At 39.5% G+C, this 19,308-nt stretch overlaps 1 protein-coding gene across 7 annotated transcripts in view; it reads right to left on the reverse strand.

Moving 5' to 3' along the window:
• Positions 1 to 15,880: 15,880 nt before the first annotated feature.
• Positions 15,881 to 19,308, reverse strand: part of ANKRD29 (ankyrin repeat domain 29) — a 53,838-nt gene continuing 50,410 nt past the window's right edge. For all 7 annotated transcript variants that reach the window (XM_060173588.1, XM_060173590.1, XM_060173589.1 and 4 more), the window contains one exon: positions 15,881 to 17,117. In XM_060173588.1, the coding sequence (XP_060029571.1) occupies positions 17,037 to 17,117 (81 nt within the window). In that variant the 3' untranslated portion in view covers positions 15,881 to 17,036. The remainder of the gene's footprint in view (positions 17,118 to 19,308) is intronic.

The raw sequence follows: 19,308 nt of genomic DNA on the forward strand, positions 1-19,308 counted from the left end.
AGCAAAATATATATATATATATTTCTTTTCAGATTTTTCTATCACCTTTTTTCATTTTATGTGAGGGGGTAATTGTTTACAATACAATTGTAGACACACAGGTATAAGCTCTCATCTATCAAGATGTGTAGTTGTCTGCAAGACATTCTCTCTCCCAGTCTAAGACCTTTCCTCCCATCATACACTAGGGCCCCAAACCCTTCCCCTCCCAGCCCTTTGCCTCCTTCCCCAGATTATTTTGCCTTGGTGCAACACCCCACCCCTAGTCTTAAATTTCACCTTATGCTTCCCATTAGTGTCCTTATTTCTTAAGTTCTTCCTATGAGTGATAGTACATGGTGTTCACCTTCTCTTTTTGATTTTATCACTCAATATGATACCTTCTAGTTCAGTCTAAGATATGGCCAAAGAGATGACTGTCACTTATAACAGCTGCAATTTATATTTATACTTATATTTATATTTAATCTCACAACTTTCTTAGCTACTCATCTGGGATGCTTCCAAGTTTGGGCTATTATGGATTGTGCTGCTCTAAACATGGGTGTGCATAGAAATCTTCTGGCAGGTGTATTTGTTTCCTTTGGGTATAACCCCAGAGAGGAATTGCCAGGCCACAGGATAAGTCCATTTCTAATGTTCTGATGATCTATGGATCATCACCACAGTTTGGACCAGTTTTTTTTTTAATTTTTTTTTTTAATTTTATTTATTTTCCCTTTTGTTGCCCTTGTTGTCTTTTTTATTGTTGTTGTAGTTATTATTGTTGTTGTTATTGATGTGGTTGTTATTGGATAGGACAGAGAGAAATGGAGAGAAGAGGGGAAGACAGAGGGGGGAGAGAAAGATAGACACCTGCAGACCTGCTTCACCGCCTGTGAAGCGACTCCCCTGCAGGTGGGGAACCAGGGTCTGGTACCCAGATTCTTACGCCGGTCCTTGCGCTTTGCGCCACCTGCGCTTAACCCACTGCGCTACCGCCCGACTTCCAGTTTGGGCCAGTTTACAGTCCTACTAGCAATGCTGGGCGTTCCTTTTCCCCATAGCTTCTCTAACAGTTGATATTTCTGTTTTTTTAATGCATGATATTCTCACAGGTGGAAAGTGGTGCCCTGTTGGTGTTTTAACCATTCATCCATTCATTTATTTAAAATATTTTTATTATCTTTATTTATTAGAGACAGTTAGAAATCAAGAGGGAAGTGTAGATAGGGAGAGAGACAGAGAGACATCTAAAGCATACAGCACTGCTTCACCACTCGCAAAACATTCCCCCTGCAGGTGGGGACTAGAGGCTTGAACCTAGGTCCTTGCGCATTGTAATGTGTGCTTAATCAGGTGTGCAACTACCCAGCCCCTCATTGGTGTTTTTATTTGCATTTCCTTGATCATTAGTGACTGAGAATTATTCATTTGTCTGTTGTCCTTTGGATATCTCCTTTAGAGAAGATTCTTTTTAAAAAATTTTTATTTATTTATTCCCTTTTGTTGCTCTTGTTGTTGTATTGTTGTAGTTATTGTTGTTGTTATTGATGTCATTGTTGTTGGATAGGACAGAGAAATGGAGAGAGGAGGGTAACACAAAAAGTGGGAGAGAAAGACACCTGCAGACCTGCTTCACTGCTTGTGAAGCGACTCCCCTGAAGGTGGGGAGCCAGGGGCTCAACCAGGATCCTTAGCCTGTCCTTGCGCTTTGAGCCACGTGCGCTCAACCTGCTGCACTACCACCCGACTCCCATTTTTGTTTTTGTTTCCCTAGCAGTTGAACTTGAGTTGTTAAAGATGTTTTTATAGCTTAAGTCAGAAAAAAGTACTGCCAATGTTTTCCTCTTAAGTATTTGATAGTTCCCTTCCCCCTGGTTCTTTTGTGTAATTTTAACAATGCTCAGTAGGTTGGGAAGATTATTTTTTTTAAAAATAAACTATCATGTTTGTAAGAGAAATTATTTTTGATTATGAAGTAATTCATGCTTATGGTAGAAAATTTAAAAATATATATTGTGGTTTTGGAGGTGGTGCAGTGACTAAAGCATTGGACTCTCAAGCATGAGGTCCTGAGTTCTATCCCTGGCAGCTACATGTACCAGAGTGATGTCTGTTTTTTTCTCTCTCCTATCTTTCTCATGAATAAATAAAATCTTAAAAAAAAGAAAAATAAAATTTGAAAATACTGAAACATTTAGATTCAAGAATTAGAAAACAAAACAAAACAAAATCAAACATATAATTCACCACTATGGGTAACCTGCATTACACTGTTGTGTGTTTTTTTCTATGAAAACTATTTTAATATGGCTGAGATCCCTCTTTGCTTGTCTGTTTAGATAATGCTTATTAACACTGTATTTATTATACTAATATATTATTTATTATACTAATATTTATTGTATACTGTTTTTAGTGTCACATATGTAATTTCATTGAGTCAATTTTTTTCCAGATAAGGTGTGAGAGACCAAGAGAGAAGGAAAGACACTAGCACTGAAGCTTCATTCTGTATCTTAGTGCTTTCATGTGATGCCAGGGGCTGAGACCCGGGCTGTGGGAGGCAGAGCAGGCACCCAACCAGCTGAGCTATCTCAAGGACCCTCTTAAAACCATAAACACCAGTCAGTATTGACTGCCTACAATTAAAGGACCAGAGGGAAGGTGGAATTATTAGATGCATGACTTTTTACTAATGTGCAGAAATAAAACATCCTTCTGGAAACATTCATGCATTTGAAAATATGTGACTATAATATATGGCCTTTTTATGCAAATAGGGAGGTATAGCATGATTTATTTTTTTCATTTAGCAATATGCTTTTCCACTTCACTATTTATGCAGATTCTATAGGATTACATTCTGTGTAAGGCATTTCTGAAGTCAGTGCCATGAAGCCAGTCTCAGAATAGAGTCTAAGTCAGGCAGTTCACCATCCAGCAAGTAACTCAAAGAATCTTGTTTCAGATTGCATTTGTGGTCTGTGGGAGGGGTTAATATGGCGCTAGTGACAATGCATAAAATCACCTTTCTCTTTCCATATGCTTGCTGTCACTCCTGAGCTTGTCTGGGTCCCACAAAGCTTTGCATTTTCTGTGCCCTCTGATTTCCTCATGATTCTGCATTACTGAAGTCTAAAAGCAGCCCTCAGGGAGAGAGGGAGCACGTTGACCTAAGACAAAAAAAAAAAAAAGCCCTTTACTTAGAAGATGGAAAGAGAAGGTTAGGAATAACCTTGCTAATAGTTTTTGATCCAGTACATAATTCATTTAAGCAATCTCCTGTTGGACATTTAGTTTGTAATTTTTTAATACTAGAAACAATGATGTAATGATCATTCATGTACCTAAATCAATCAAACACATCCAGAACTGTTGGGAAATCTTGTTTTTCTTTTAAGCCACTTTTTAAAAAATTGTGATTAGTAATGGTTTACAAGACTGTAAGATTACAGGGTATAATTCCACACTGCACCTACCACCAAAGTTCTGTGCCCTCATGCTCTTTCATAAAATTCTATATATTGTTGAATCACAGGAATGTACATTTAATTTTTTTGTGATTTGATTTTTATTTTTGTTATTTGCCCTCCAAAAAGACAGCAATTTACCCCTTTGTTAACATATGGAAGTGCCTGATCCTACTTCCTTACCAGCATTTATTTGCCTTCTGACACATGAAAAATGGCATCTGTGGTTTTTCTTATTTAAAAAATACTTTATTGTAATCCTTGTATTAATTTTTCTATTAATTATAGGTGAGACTGAATTTCTTCTTCCTTTTTTTTACCAGAGCACTGCTCAACTCTGGTTTATGATGGTGTGGGGGACTGAACCTGGGCCTTTGGAGCTTCAGCCATGAGAGTCTCTTTGCAGAACCATTTTGCTATCTATACCTGCTTTTTCATTCATTTGTAGATTACTTTTATGTGTGTGTGTTCTTTTTTCTATTAGCTTTTATTTTTTCCATATTAATTTGGAAATAATATTGAGAAAGTTAATCTGCTGGTTTAGTATATGTTTAGAAAATACTTCTACTCATTTACTAGTTTTCAAGGTTATCAACACCATTCTATGGTTTCTCTAGAATCTTTTTTTTTCTTCTTCTAGAGCTTGAATGTGACAATAAGGATACACCTGGAATTACACTGGTATATGGGATGATGTAAGGACTCAGCTCTCTTCTCCCCACTTTGATCAGGTACCTGATATTCCAAAGACCATCATGGGCCAGGGAGATAGCATTGTGGTGATGCAAAAGACTTTCATACTTTCTTGCCTGAGGATCAAGGTCCCAAGTTCAAACCCCCACACCCCCATCAGCTAGAGCTAATCAATGCTGTGTTCTTTTTCTCTCTCATTAAAAATATATATTTTTTAAAAGGTTGTCACTGGTTTTTGTGCTACCAAGTCCAGTGGTAACTCTTCTGTTCCCTTCACTTAACCTCCTAGTAAGCATTCAACACAGATGTTCACACTTGCTAGAAAACATGTTCTTTAGTCCTCATTCACGTGGGTCACCGCATTGCCTAGTTATTATCTGTGTCTCATCTTTTAGACGAAGGTTGTGATCTGAGCAGTGTACTCACATCAGCAAATCTTCATGGCAATGGGATAGCTCTGGTTTCTTCTAATATAGAAATTTTTTCTTTTGTCTTGCAGACATCAGTCAGTCATTTAAATGAAGATAAAAGCAATACATAATTACCTTACACACTGCAATCTTGCCTGGTTTCTAACTTTAATTCTGAAGTTCTGAAAAGGAAAGGTGGGAGGTAGCCAGGCAGTGGCACACCAGGTTAAATGCACATGGTGTTGGGCGCCATTTGTTGTAGTTTAACTTAAAAAGGGGTTTTGTTTCCATCCCAGGTGGTTCACTTCCTAACAAAGTCCCAAAACCTAGATATACACCAGGTTCCATGAGATAGAGCATATGTTCACACGTTTCCATAAAATAGGGCAAAATATATACCTGAAAGCAGAAGTACACTAGAGTTTGCAGTGAGTACCCACCCCCAACACTTCCTCTCTACTATTCCAACCTTTGGGTCCATGATTGTTCAACAATTTGTTTGGCTTTGTATGTTAACTCTCTCTTCAGCCACCAGGTTCCAGATGCTATCAGGATGCAGGCCAGGCTTCCCTGGACTGAAGACCCCACCAATGTGTCCTGGAGCTCCGCTTCCCCAGAGACTCACCCTACTAGGGAAAGAGAGAGGCAGACTGGGAGTATGGATCAACCAGTCAACGACCATGTTCAGCAGGGAAGCAATTATAGAAGCCAGACCTTCCACCTTCTGCAACCCACAACAACCCTGGGTCCATGCTCCCAGAGGGATAGAGAATGGGAAAGCTATTGGGGAGGGGATGGGATATGGAGATCGGGTGACAGGAATTGTGTGGAGTTGTACCCCTCCTATCCTAAGGTTTTGTTAAAACCTGTCTGGCTTCCTGCCCGCCATGTCCAGCAATGCCCACAAGATGGTGCTGCTATCCCTGAAGAATAAGAAACACTGCAAGAGGATTAAGTGCAGGATGCCCTCCAGGGCCCATAATACGACATGGCGGGACCTGAAAAACCTGGTTCACAGAGGCCAAAAACTAAACCTCCCTACCTTTTCTCTTTCCCCCCTTGTTCTCTCTGAATATCTTAAACCTGCTGTCTACCCCCTCTGCTTCACCCATGACCCTTGGAAAGTATCAGGTTAGGCAAACAGTCTGCTGTCACTATTCCAGTAAAAATTCTACAGCTGTAAACCCCTGCTCCATGCTATGATCGGCCAGTTGTGTTATTGTGTTATGAATGATTGAAAATCTTCGTATGACCCATTTTGCTCAGAATACTCTGAAACTTAATTTACCTTATATGGAAACGCCGGACACGGCAGAGGTTTCTGGAGACATCCAGAAACAGTCCTAAAAATTTGTTTTTTTCCTCTTTTGATTTTTTTTAAATCTTGGTATAAATGTGAAATGTTTAGTCTTGAAAACTGTGTGAGTAAAAAACTCAGGTTTCTTCTAATATAGAAATTTTTTCTTTTGTCTTGCAGACATCAGTCAGTCATTTAAATGAAGATAAAAGCAATACATAATTACCTTACACACTGCAATCTTGCCTGGTTTCTAACTTTAATTCTGAAGTTCTGAAAAAGGAAAGGTGGGGGAAGACAGCCACCAGAATTTTGCTTTTATGTAGAGAGTGAGCTGAAACCACCAAAAGATGAAGCAGAAGCAGGAAGGGCAGAGAGTGATGGGTGAGAGAAGGGTAGTAGGAAAATTTTGTCCTTGGACTCTGTGAATCAGGTTCTTCAGATTGTGCCAGGTCATATCATGGGTTTCAGGGGGCATTGTATTCTGCCATCTTCTGGGTGATGTCAGAGGGCAGGGGTCCAGATGGTTTCAGGGATTCCATGTGAGCAGTTGGTTCTTCATGGGAAGGTTTGACATAGCTATAGTCATTTACTTGTGAAGAAAAAACTTGTACCAAGTTAGAAGTTTACTACAATTGATAACTGGATGATTAGAATTGGCTTAAATATCTTTATGACCAAAATTTGTTAAAATATATTGATTTTTAACTAATTTTTACTTTAAAATTTAAACAAACTCAGGTTACTTAGAGAATTAGCACACATTAATGACAATATTTCTTAGAACATTTACAATGCCAGATTTGTTGTGGATAATTTCCACAAGATCAGTTCACAAGGCATTTTGGGGGCCCTCCAAAATGTCCTGTAACTCTTTTTAGTTAAATGTGTAGAGAATTTGTATTTTAATTTTGGAGATGAAGAATTGTCATATTAAATATTTAGACTTTCACTTTAAATACTCAGTTACTTTAGCAAATTATTTTTGCCTTTATAAGAATCGTGTTGAAAACTCCTTCATTTAACTTTGCCTGGTAAGAATGTAGCTTCAAAGTTACACTTTTAACCTTAAAGTTAATGTTTACCAAATTTCAAACACACAAACATGTAGTCTGTAACACACAAGAGGAGAAAAACTTTTGTTACAAAGACATATCATGTCAAACACAAATTTAGATCTGTACTGTCTTAGTTGAACCATTTTTATGGGAGTATGTTTTTTTGTTTTGAATATGTGCTCAATTATTTTGAGTCTGTAAAATTTAAGCTTCATGTTTGAGCAAACCAAATTATACAGACACCTTCACTGAAAATAGTTTATAGCTATTGCTCATGATTTTAGTGCCAGTGGACTGACACTTCTATCGGACTTTCTGGTGGAGCTCTTGGACACTCCCTTTACACTGCTGGTCTTCTCGAGGACTGACAGTAGCAGTCCATGGACTTTGCACCCAGCTGTTTCGGGACCCTGCAACACCAGATCACCTGGCCTATCAGGCCCCTGCTCCTCTGCCTACCAGGCCTCCCCTCAGCCTCACACTGGCCCTTGCTACTGTTACTTATCGCTCCCTGTCTTATTCTTGTTCTTTTAAAAAACGCCTGCATGATATCTTTCAGGTTTCTGCCCAAAAGGTTTCTGTTCATCTCTACACTGTTATTCCCCTGACAGAAATGGAGTCTTTTACAGACATTGACCCATTTAAATATGGCTATTAGATAAAAAGAAAGGGGGAGATGTCGGGAAATTGTGAGGATGTGGTTGAGCTTGGCAGGGCTTGACCAGAGGAGCGTGTCTATCCTGTCAGTCTCTCTCTCTACCAAGAGGTTGAGCAAGGAGGGACAGGAGTAACCCCAAAGGTTTTCCCCTATCAGACTCCCCTCACAAAAGCCTCACAAAGCACCTTGTATTCCTGATACTATGGCCATTAGATAAAAAGAAAGGGGGAGATGTTGGGAAATTGTGAGGAGCCTCACAAAGCACCCTGCATTCCCAATACTATGGCCTATCTACATAATCATTGTTTTGCCTGAAAGATTCCCACCCATTCCATTCCTTTTATCTATCTTCTTTCTACCCTCAAGACCCTCCCTGCCTGCAGGGTAGTATTAATCTTACCAGTTAAAACCCTTTCAACAGTTGCTAAGGAAGTTTCTACCTTCCCAGCCCCCTTTTGCCTTTCTCCGCCCCTTTCCTAGCCATTTATTTCTATTTCCGACTTGCCACTTCCAGGTCTGCCTTTTAAAAGCCTTGGCTCTCTGATCAAAAAAGAATTGCATTGCTTCGGCGCCACGAGCTTGGTTCCTGAGTCATCTCCCTCACATTGCTGAGTGAGTAGCAGCCCAGGCTGGCTCAGGTTGATTTCTCTCCAACTCAGAGAGTACACTCCCTGGAAGAGACATCTCCATGCTAGCCCAGCACTCAGCTATTAAGAATGACGAATTCACCTTCTTCACCTCTTCTTGGATGAATCTTGAAGGAATCATGCTAAGTGAGGTAAGTCAAAAAGAGGATTACTATGGGATGATCTCATGAAGTTGAGAAATAAGAACCAAAGGGAAAACACAAAGCAGAAGTTGAACTGGAGTTGGTGTATTGCACCAAAGCAAAAGATTCTGGGATTAGGGGGAGGGTTCAGGTCCTGGAACATGATGGCAGAGGACCTAGAGGGGGTTGAAATAATATGTGGAAAACTGAGAAATGTAACATGTGCAAGCTACTGTACTTTACTGTTTACTGTAAACCATCAATCCCAATAAAGAAAAAAAATAATAGCAAAGGGAAACAAAGTAGAACTTGGACTGGGTTTGGTGTATTATACCAAAATAAAGGACTCTGAGGGTGAGGGGCTTTCAGGTCTTGGTGCTGATGGTGGAGGGGAACCTAGGCTGGGACTTAGAGTGTTTTGCAGAAAACTGATGAGTTTTACACATGTCCCAACAAGTGTATTTTCTGTAAGCCATTAATACCTCAATAAAAATATTTTAAAAATTTATTATAGTGGACCTTTGGGTTGTTTGTAGGACAGGCAATTTTAAACAGAATTATATGGGAGTATGTTTTTTTGTTTTGAATATGTGCTCAATTATTTTGAGTCTGTAAAATTTAAGCTTCATGTTTGAGCAAACCAAATTATACAGACACCTTCACTGAAAATAGTTTATAGCTATAGCTCATGATTTTAGTGCCAGTGGTTATTACTTACTCAGAGATGGGAATATTGTTGGTTAGACTTACAGTCAAATGCTATTCACTGTAGTAAGGATATTTGACTTGGTGATTAATCAGTCATGGGTTGTGGTGTAATCTCCATGTAGACAGATGGCCACCATGGGGAATAGCTTGAAATTCAGCAGTGTTTCATACTAACGTTCTCTTCTCTGGAGGATTCAGCCACAATAACAGTTTCCTTTGCCCTGGATGGCTTTTGGTCTAGCTCCCAGCCCCTCACCCTCCAAATAGGACATTTAACTCCTATAAATTGAAGTCATTCTTGGTAGGGAGTGGGTTTTATTTTTTTCTTGTTTACAGTTAGGGAGAGGGAAAAATTCTTAAGAGGGAGGAAAGAAAAAAATAGGAGAAGTAATTATTTTTTTTTTTTGCCTCTAGTGTTATCACCAAGGCTCAGTGCCTGCACTACCAATCCACTGTTCTTGGAGGCAGTTTTTCCCATTTTATTGCCCTTGTTGTTGTATTGCTATTGTTAGTATTGCTGTTGTTGTTTGATAGGACAGAGAGAAATCGAGAGAGGAGGGGAAGACCAAGAGGGGAAGAGAAAAATAGACACCTGCAGATCTGCTTTACCAATTGTAAAACAACCCCCTTGTAGGTGGGGAGCCGGGGGCTGAAACCTGGATCCTTGCTGATCCTCTCATTTCATGTCATGTATGTTTAACCTGCTGCACTACTGCCCAGCTGTGGAGAAGTAATTCTTTTTGTTGACGTAGATGAAGATAAAACTCTTCCTGTTATCAGAGAATAAAGACTTTAGTTTTCAGGAATGTAATATTTGGGGTGGGAGATAGCTTCAAGACCCAGGTATAATCCCCTGATCCCACCTGCAAGGCAGAATACTTATGAACAGTGGAGCAGTACTGTGGCATCTCTCTCTCTCTCTCTATCCACCTCTCCCTCTCTTTCTCCTCCCCCATCTCTCCCCCTTCAATCCCTTCCTCTATCCCTCCCTCTCCTGTCCTCTCCTTCCCTCCCTTCTCCTCTATTTGTAGTAAAACAAATAAACAAATGAGTCCACAAAGAATGGTGGGATCATGCAGATGCAAAAACCCCAGCAAGGGAAAAAAGGTACCAAAGATCTTTATTTTATTTAAAAATATACTTCACTCATTTAAAAATTATCTTAAAGTATTACTAAAAGTAAGAATAAGGGCACCAGGAAAATATTCTAAGACTTCCCACACCTACTAATTCAAAAATTATTTAAAGAAGGACTAAGTATAGTCAGAGGAACTGGGGAAAATACCTCTATATTCTGGTTTATCTTACTGTGTTCCTTAGATTACGCAAAGTGACAAGACAGGCCAGGCCCCTCACATGGAGAAATATAGAATTCGTTTTTCTAATTTTACCCTGAAAGCATATAACTTGCTCCCTCTGCCTCTATATTTTGAAGTAAAGCTAAGAAAGTAATAGGGGGCCAGGCATCGGCGGACCTGCTTAAGTGCACACACTGCAGTACACAAGGACCCAGGTTCAAGGTCCTGGTCCCCATCTGCAGGGAGAAAACTTCATGAGTGGTGAAGCAGGGCTGCAGATGTCCCTCTCTCTCTCTCTCTCTCCATCTCTATCTCCCCCTCCCCTCTCAATTTCTGTCTGTCTTTATCCAATAATAAATTAATAAAAAAGTTTTTTAAAAAAGAAAGTAATAGACAGATATGGGTACTACATAATGGTTAATGGGTCAATCAAATAAGAAGATGTAGCCATTATCAATGTATTGGGTTGTCATGACATTTTTTCTATGCTTTTCTTTTTTTTTATTTATTTAAGAAAGGAGACATTAACAAAATCATAGGATGGAGGGGTACAATTCCACACAATTCCTGCCACTCAATCTCCATATCCCATTCCCTTCCCAATAGCTTTCCCATTCTCTATCCCTCTGGGAGCATGGACCCAGGGTCGTTGTTGGTCGCAGAAGGTGGAAGGTCTGGCTTCTGTAATTGCTTCCCTGCTGAACATGGTCGTTGACTGGTTGATCCATACTCCCAGTCTGCCTCTCTCTTTTCCTAGTAGGGTGGGTCTCTGGGGAATCGGAGCTCCAGGACACATTGGTGGGGTCTTCAGTCCAGGGAAGCCTGGCCAGCATCCTGATGGCATCTGGAACCTGGTGGCTGAAGAGAGAGTTAACATACAAAGCCAAACAAATTGTTGAACAGTCATGGACCCAAAGGTTGGAATAGTGGAGAGGAAGTGTTGGAGGTGGGTACTCACTGCAAACTCTAGTGTACTTCTGCTTTCAGGTATATATTTTGCCCTATTTTATGGAAACGTGTGAACATATGCTCTATCTCATAGAACCTGGTGTATATCTAGGTTTTGGGACTTTGTTAGGAAGTGAACCACCTGGGACGGAATTAGAGAATACTATGACAGGAAAGGTCTCACCCATGTAATGAAGCTGAAGGGTTGTCATTCCACACCTGAAGTCTCTGGATGCAGTCTGAGCTGAAGCATGTTGAGGTGGCACTCATTGTGATGATTAGGTTGTGATTGGCGGATGCAATATTATTTGATAAGAATTGGGAGAAGCATGCGGGAAAGTAGGCCCTACCCTAGGGTCCCAGGACCGGGGGATGTTTAGGCTCTATAGTGGAAATGTGAGGTTCCTGCTGTTCAAGAAGACAGTGCATAGTTATTGTTAACATTACATTATTTGGTAATTGGGTTAACTTTGAGAAGTCCCTTTGTTAGACATACAATCAATTTTCCCCCTCTCATATTAAGTAACTAGTGATTTACATGACTACAATTTAATAGAAGTGTACATAAATACCATTCCCACCACCAAAAGATTGTGACCCATCCCCCCCACCCCCCCTGCCAGCCCAGGAAGCTGCATGTCCACCCTCCCCCTCACCACAGGGTTTTTACTTTGGTGCCCTACTTTCTTTTCTATGCTTTTCTGTGCAAAAATGAGTCATAACTTTTCTGACATCCCAGTATATGCTAACAGTGTGGGGTACACCCAACTGTAAAGAACAAGCACTAATTTACCTCAAGGGAGACATCTGACAGCAGAAGAGCTTTTCCTGTTTTTTTTTTTTTTTTTCCCCTTCTTCTGCATTATTGGTTTGGACACTTTGCTCCATCCTGTTTATTTTATTTATTTATTTTTGCCTCCAGGATTATCGTTAGGGCTTGGTGCCTGCACTACAAATCAATTGCTCCTGTGGCCATTTTTTCCGATTTTTTAGATAGGACAGAAATGGAGAGAGGAGGGGAAGACAACGAGGGAGAGAGAAAGACACCTGCAGACCTGCTTCACTCCCCCTCCTCCTGGGCAGGTGGGAGGTCGAGGGTCCTTGTGTGGTTCCTTGCACTTTGTATTATATGTGCTTAACCCAGTGTGCCACTGCCTGGTCCCCCTTTATCTTATTGAGTGGGTTAATGCTTTACAGTGCAGTCATTGATATATGCATATAACTTCGTTATATACCAGGCTCTGAAAGTTTTCTTACTATCCATCCTCCCCAGAATTTTTTGCTTTGGTGCAATACATCCTGTTACTTTGAGTCTATTTGTCTTTCAGATGTGTGCTTTTTAGAGACATAGATGGATCTTTCTTTCTGTTTTCTTTTCCTTCTTTCTTTCCTTCTTTCTTTCTTTCTTTCTTTCTTTCTTTCTTTCTTTCTTTCTTTCTTTCTTATTTTTTTAAAACTGTATTTCTTTAATTTGATAGGATAGAGTGGAACTGAGAGGGAAGGGTGTCCGAGAGGGACAGAGGGAGAGAGACACCTGAAGCACTGCTTCATCATTTATGAAGCTTTTCCCCTGCAGGTACACCACCGCCTGGCCCCTTGGGTCATACTTTTTAAACCAGTCATCTTGTGAATTTGGGTATTCACATTTAGGGTGATTATTGATATGAGCCTTACTTACAAACACATTTTCTCTTATTTTATTACAATGGTAATATACTCACAGGCTCATTTTGCATCTCTATAAAGTGACACAAAGTTCTTTGGTGACAGTGCAGAGGCAATGCAGTCTGATAGTTGTCAAACTGTTCTCAAGAGGTGCTAGAAGTGGATTCTCACACTTCTTTGAATAATTTTCAAAATTCTCTTATTTTTATTAGTGACTTAATAATGGTTTACAAGCTTATAAGATTATAGACTTATAGTTTCACCCCCCCCCATCATAACTTCCATAGTTCTCACAAAGTCTTAGGGACATTTGGTATTTTTTTTTCAAGTTTATTTGTTTCAATTCCCTTTATTCTATATATGAGTGAAACGATCCAGTAGCTGTATTTTTAAATCTCATATCACTAAGCATAATTAACTCCAGTTCCATCCATTTTGTCCCAGACGATACAATGTCATTTTTCAAAAATTAAAGTGTGGTATTCCATTGGAATATGTGATAATAAAATAAATATGTGAGCTAATCGAACTATAAATCAACTAGACAGAAGGAATCTTTTACAATTTTGCCAGTTATGTATAAAGAAAATAAAAAACAAAAAAAATAATAGTTTCTATTTTCAGCATCTTCCAGGAATTTTTACCAGACAGAAAAATGTTGGGGTCATTATAAAAGTTCTCCACAGCAAAAAAATGAAATCTTAGGTTTACAGTATCTCCAAATCAATGTATCTATCAGTAGTGCCAAATTATTTGCTCTAAAATTTCATTCAATTAGATATCACACATAAATAATTCCTACATTGGGGAAAAATAGGAGTACAAAGGCAAATTGGCTAGAATATTGACATTAATTTGAATTCTAACCATGAACTATGTCATCAAATGATGTTCTGAAAACCTTTGCATTTGAAGAGGCAATTAGCAGTTAGACTATGAGTTCTAATTATCAGAATGCAAAGCTCACTGAACTATGGATTAGAGTAACACAAAATAATTATCATTAGAGCAAATAAAATTCCATTTCACTTTAAAGAACTGAATTTTCAGTCTTTGGTGAGTGATTAATATAATCATCTTTTCTGTTATGGATAACAGTGTAATCTCATGAAGATCACATGTGATCCTTCTAAGCCAGAGACATCTTACCTACAGTAAGTCAGTACCTATTAAATATTGTCTTAGCTATTGGATTCACTTTTATTCCCCTAATATTGATCAAAGACAGTATGCACTTAAAATGATCCAAAGATTAGGACCCCCAAAATCATGCTTTAGTGAAAAAACATTAAGTTTGTAGTAATGTCACAAATTTGGAATTTTATCAGTACCCATAATATTATTTTATGTACATCATTATTTTTGGTCAAAGGATTAGTGGGAAAATATGAAACACTTAAGGCTTTTTTTCTGTTTCAAAATGAATATAACTATATGAAATTCTCATGGAGGAAAAATGTGTGTTTGTACAATTTTGCTGTGCAGAAGAGTCTGTAAGGAAATTGGCATTACTTTTTTAATTACTAAGAAGTTTCTATCTAGGTGTTTTAGCAGTAGTGTGCCCTACTTTTTATATCCTGCAATTAGATTGCAGGATTTCTGCTCTAGTTGGCCAGGAGATATTGATTACACATTACTAGCTTTCCTTAATGCTATTGATCAAAACAAGTTGATTTCTGTTGCACCAAACTTAAAAAGGATATTTTTCTAGGGGGCAAGGAAATGAAAGTATTAGAGTGCATACATTACATTACATGTGTGAGACCCTAGGTTTGGCCTCTGGCACATTATAAGATGACAGAGTGATTCTCTGGCCTTTCTCTCAATAAATGGCAAAATTAAGAAAAATGTTTAATAAATTAATAAAATAAATAAATTTAATAAAATTAAGAAAATATTTAATAAAATTAGTTTGAATAAAATAATATCTTCTAATTTCAAAAATTTATCCCATTGTTAGCTAACTTAAAAATAATACTTTTAGTCAGGCGGTAGCGCAGCGGGTTAAGTGCACGTGGTGCAAAGCGCATTGACCAGAGTAAGGATCCCGGTTTGAGCCTCTGGCTCCCCGCCTGCTTCTTTCTCTCCTCCTCTCTATCCTCCCCTCCTCTCTCTATTTCTCTCTGTCCTATTCAACAACAACTACAGCAATAACAACAACAATAACAACAACAACGATAACAAGTGCTGGGAAATTATGCCGATGCAGTCACATCTGCCATGTTGTCCCCTCAGGCTACTGCTAGTTCCCACAAGAGCTGGGACATTCTCGGCGTGCCTGTTCCGCCATGTTATGCCCTCAGGACATTGTCTATATCCCCACGATATGTGGAGTGCTTTGGTCACTCCTCCCCCTTCCCATTCTCACTAGAGTTATCATCCTATCCTGGAGTGCTATGGTTACTCCTCCCCCTTCCCATTCTCGTGAAAGCTACTCCTATAAAAACCCTTCGTGCACCTCGCTCTCTTGCCAGCGCTTCACTCAGGTGTTCAGACGCAGGAAAGGTTACTGCGTGAGACAGCCATTTTCGCCACCTCCACGTGGCCCAACCTGCTTCTCTAGCACCCAACTCTGAGGTGCCAGCGCAAATAAAGATTTGTGTTTCCTCTTCGCTCCGGACCCCCTCTCTCTTCTCCGTGGCCCGCGCTCAACAACATCTGGCTCAACAACAAACAAGGGCAACAAAAGGGAAAAAATGGCCTCCAGGAGCAGTGGATTCATAGTGCAGGCATTGAGCCTCCGCAATAACCCTGGAGGCAAATAATAATAATTAATAATAATAATAATACTTTTAGTACCACTGCATGTTAATAAAATAATCTTGTGGAAGTACATCCTTTCCCTCCACCTTAGCATGGCTTTACATAAAACACTGACTGGAAACAGAGCAGAATGTGAACAAGTAAATCAGAGATATATCTAAGTAGAGAAGTATTATTCATATTTATTATGGCAGATTACAGAAAGAAGGCTTATTTTCTGTTATGCAATTAGGCACTGATGGAGGCATTTAGACACCATTGATTGTAAAGTGCACTGAATATAAAGTCTGACACCTTTCATGTTCAATAACATTTAGGCTTCTTTTCTCTGTATTAACCAGTTCAAGACCATGAATAGTTGGACATTTACTAAATGGTAGCAACAATCTTTTCTTGCTGATACTTCTGCAGTAGTAACAGCAACATACTGCCCTTGCATATATCATCACATTTCACTCAAGGCCTCAGAGTCATTGTATGCAGAAACGTGCCATTGGAAGCTCAAGGTTTCACAGCATTTGAACTACTTACTTATGGCAAGGGAAATAGGTATCCAGTAACAGAACAACAACAACAAAATTCAGAGACAAACCTAAATGTCTTATAGTTTGCAATTTTTTGCATTTCCATGTACTTTTCTCCTATCAACAATGCTGACTGTAGGTAAATATGATTTGGACATATTAGGAACGACAGGAAGATCAACTAACAAAAAAAAAAGAACACTTTCAAACATACTTTAATAGTCTGTCTTTGAAAAGCACATGTTGGCATGTCAGTAGTGGCACAGTAAGTTCACACACCATTGCTTCATAATAATCATGGATGGCTGTGATCCCTGGGTAGAAGAAAACATCTTACACTGGAATGGCATACATACATCTGGAAAATATGGTGGAGTTAATACATACAGCACAAAAGCAGGAGTATATCAGTTCACTGAAGGTCAGACTTCAAAATTTCTTTTTAAGGAAATAATCTGCCCTTGTAGAGGGGCTAACTCTGTCTTGGAGGTTAGCTGAAAGACCCACATTAGTGTAATTTAGGACGTATTTCTACGGACTCCACACAGGTTCTGGGCCCCGCTGGCTTGGGTTATAAGCAGTGTGCAATGCCCGTGTAGGGGAAATTGCCCCTGAGTGATTATGCTCTTGACTCAGTGCACAAAGCACAGCTCTTTGTGGGTCAGGAACCCAGGATGGGCATTTTGGGAATTTTCTTTCTGAAAAGAATTTCCAATACTACTTGAAAAACAATTTGTTTTTAGGACAATGTAATTAAGGTTTCAACCTTTCAGATGACTATGGAACTAAATTAACTCTTCCTCTGACCTTTATTTTGGAGGAGATGTAATATACGTTCATTTTTGGTTAATTCAGCTGGGAGTTCATTGGCCTGAAAGAAGATAAGGTAGGCATTAGTGAATTTATACAGTTGGTGTGGTTCTAGAGACTCCCAACTTGCTTCCTTCTGCTGAAAAAGTCCAGGGGAATGTCCTTTATATTAAACCTTAAGGCTTCCTTAAATGTTACCTGCCATTTTCCCATTTCATTGTCACTAATTTTTTTTTCCCCGTCAGGGTTAATACTGGGTTACTCCTGCACACCATTTTCCCTTTTTTCTTTCTTTCTTTCTTTCTTTCTTTCTTTCTTTCTTTCTTTCTTTCTTTCTTTCTTTCTTCCTTTCTTCCTTCCTTTCTTTTTTTTTTAATATTTATTTTATTTATTTATTCCCTTTTGTTGCCCTTGTTGTTTTATTGTTGTAGTTATTATTGTTGTTGTCGTTGTTGGATAGGACAGAGAGAAATGGAGAGAGGAGGGGAAGACAGGAGGAGAGAAAGACAGACACCTGCAGACCTGCTTCACCGCCTGTGAAGCAACTCCCCTGCATGTGGGGAGCCGGGGTTCGAACCGGGATCCTTATGCCGGTCCTTGTGCTTTGCGCCACCTGCGCTTAACCCGCTGTGCTACAGCCCGACTCCCCTTTTCTTTCTTTCTTTCTTTCTTTCTTTCTTTCTTTCTTTCTTTCTTTCTTTCTTTCTTTCTTTTTCTTTCCTTCCTTCCTCCTTCCTTCCTTCCCCCTCTCTCTCTCTCTCTCTCTTTCTTTCTTTCTTCTTTCTTATAGGACAGACAAATTGAGGAGGGCAGGGGGAGATAGAGGGGGAGAGAAACAGAGGCACCTGCAGACTTGATCCACTGCTTGCTTGTGAAAGAGCCCCCTGCAGGTGGAGAGCAGCAGTTTGGACCCAGCTACCTGCTCATGTTAATAATATGTGCTCTCAGCCAGGTGCCACTGCCTGGCCCTCACTACTTATTTTTCTATTAGCCATACCCCTTGCTAGATGCACTTTCCTAGAAGCTGGAGTCCATATGTTATTAATCCTTGTCTCTTCCTATCCAGCATAATGCTTATCTAGGATATATCTAGGATGCACTCAATAGCTACTGTTAATTTTACACTTGCTTCCCAAGCAATGAAGCAGTGATGTTTTTCCTTCTCTCTCTCTTTTCTGAAGAAAAAAAAACTAATTAAATAAATAATTTCAATAAGATTCTAAATAATATTTTAAAAAGATTCTATAAAAAGGGGGTGCATCAATTAGAAGGTAGAAAGACACCAGAATGGGGGGAGGAGGTTTGGATGTATATGTTACCTGCCTCACTTATCTTTTACTTCTCCAATCATGGACCCCCAGTTGCTTAATTTATTTTTATTATATTTATTAAATTATTAGATAGAGACAGTCAGAAATTGAGAGGGGAGGGGTGATAGGAAGGAAGAGAGACACCTGCAACACTTCTTTCAACACTCACAAAACTTTCCCCTGCAGGTGGGAAGTAGGGGCTTGAGACCAGGTCCTTGTGCACTGTAACATGTGCACTCAACCAGGTGTGCCACCACCTGGCCCCAACCCCAGTTGCTTTATACTGATCCCAAGTGAAACTTCTGTAGAATCCATCTTCTAGGCTGGGTCCTATTCTCTGACCCCCATCTACAAACTGGCATTCATGCAGGGGGCTTGTTGAGAATCATATTTGCTGCACGCGGTCCCTTAGCTGCACTCCAGTTCACACAAAGCTCATCACCTTGGGGGCTGATGCTGGGCTGAATTAGACAGGAAGTGACTACACTGTGCCACAATAGATCAAGGGTCAAATTCTGTTATTAGGTCCTATAGGAGCAGATCTTTTTATAGACCCACCACCATGAACTGCAAAGTCCCCGGCTTCCCACCTGCAGTAGAGTCACTTCACAGGTGGTGAAGCAGGTCTGCAGGTGTCTAACTTTCTCTCCCCCTCTCTGTCTTCCCCTCCTCTCTCCATTTCTCTCTGTCCTATCCAACAATGATGACATCAAGAACAACAATAACTACAACAGTAAAACAACAAGAGCAACAAAAGGGAATAAATAAAATAAATATAAAAGAATATTGAATGTCACTACAGAAGAGATCCAAAAGGCTAACCAACACACGAAAAATTGCTCCAGGTCACTAATTGTCAGAGAAGTTCAAATAAAGACAACACTGACATACCACCTCACTCCTGTGAGAATGGCATACATCAAAAAAGACTGCAGCAACAAA

Source organism: Erinaceus europaeus, chromosome 15 (assembly GCF_950295315.1).
Source record: "Erinaceus europaeus chromosome 15, mEriEur2.1, whole genome shotgun sequence".
In the NCBI taxonomy this organism is placed as follows: domain Eukaryota; kingdom Metazoa; phylum Chordata; class Mammalia; order Eulipotyphla; family Erinaceidae; genus Erinaceus; species Erinaceus europaeus.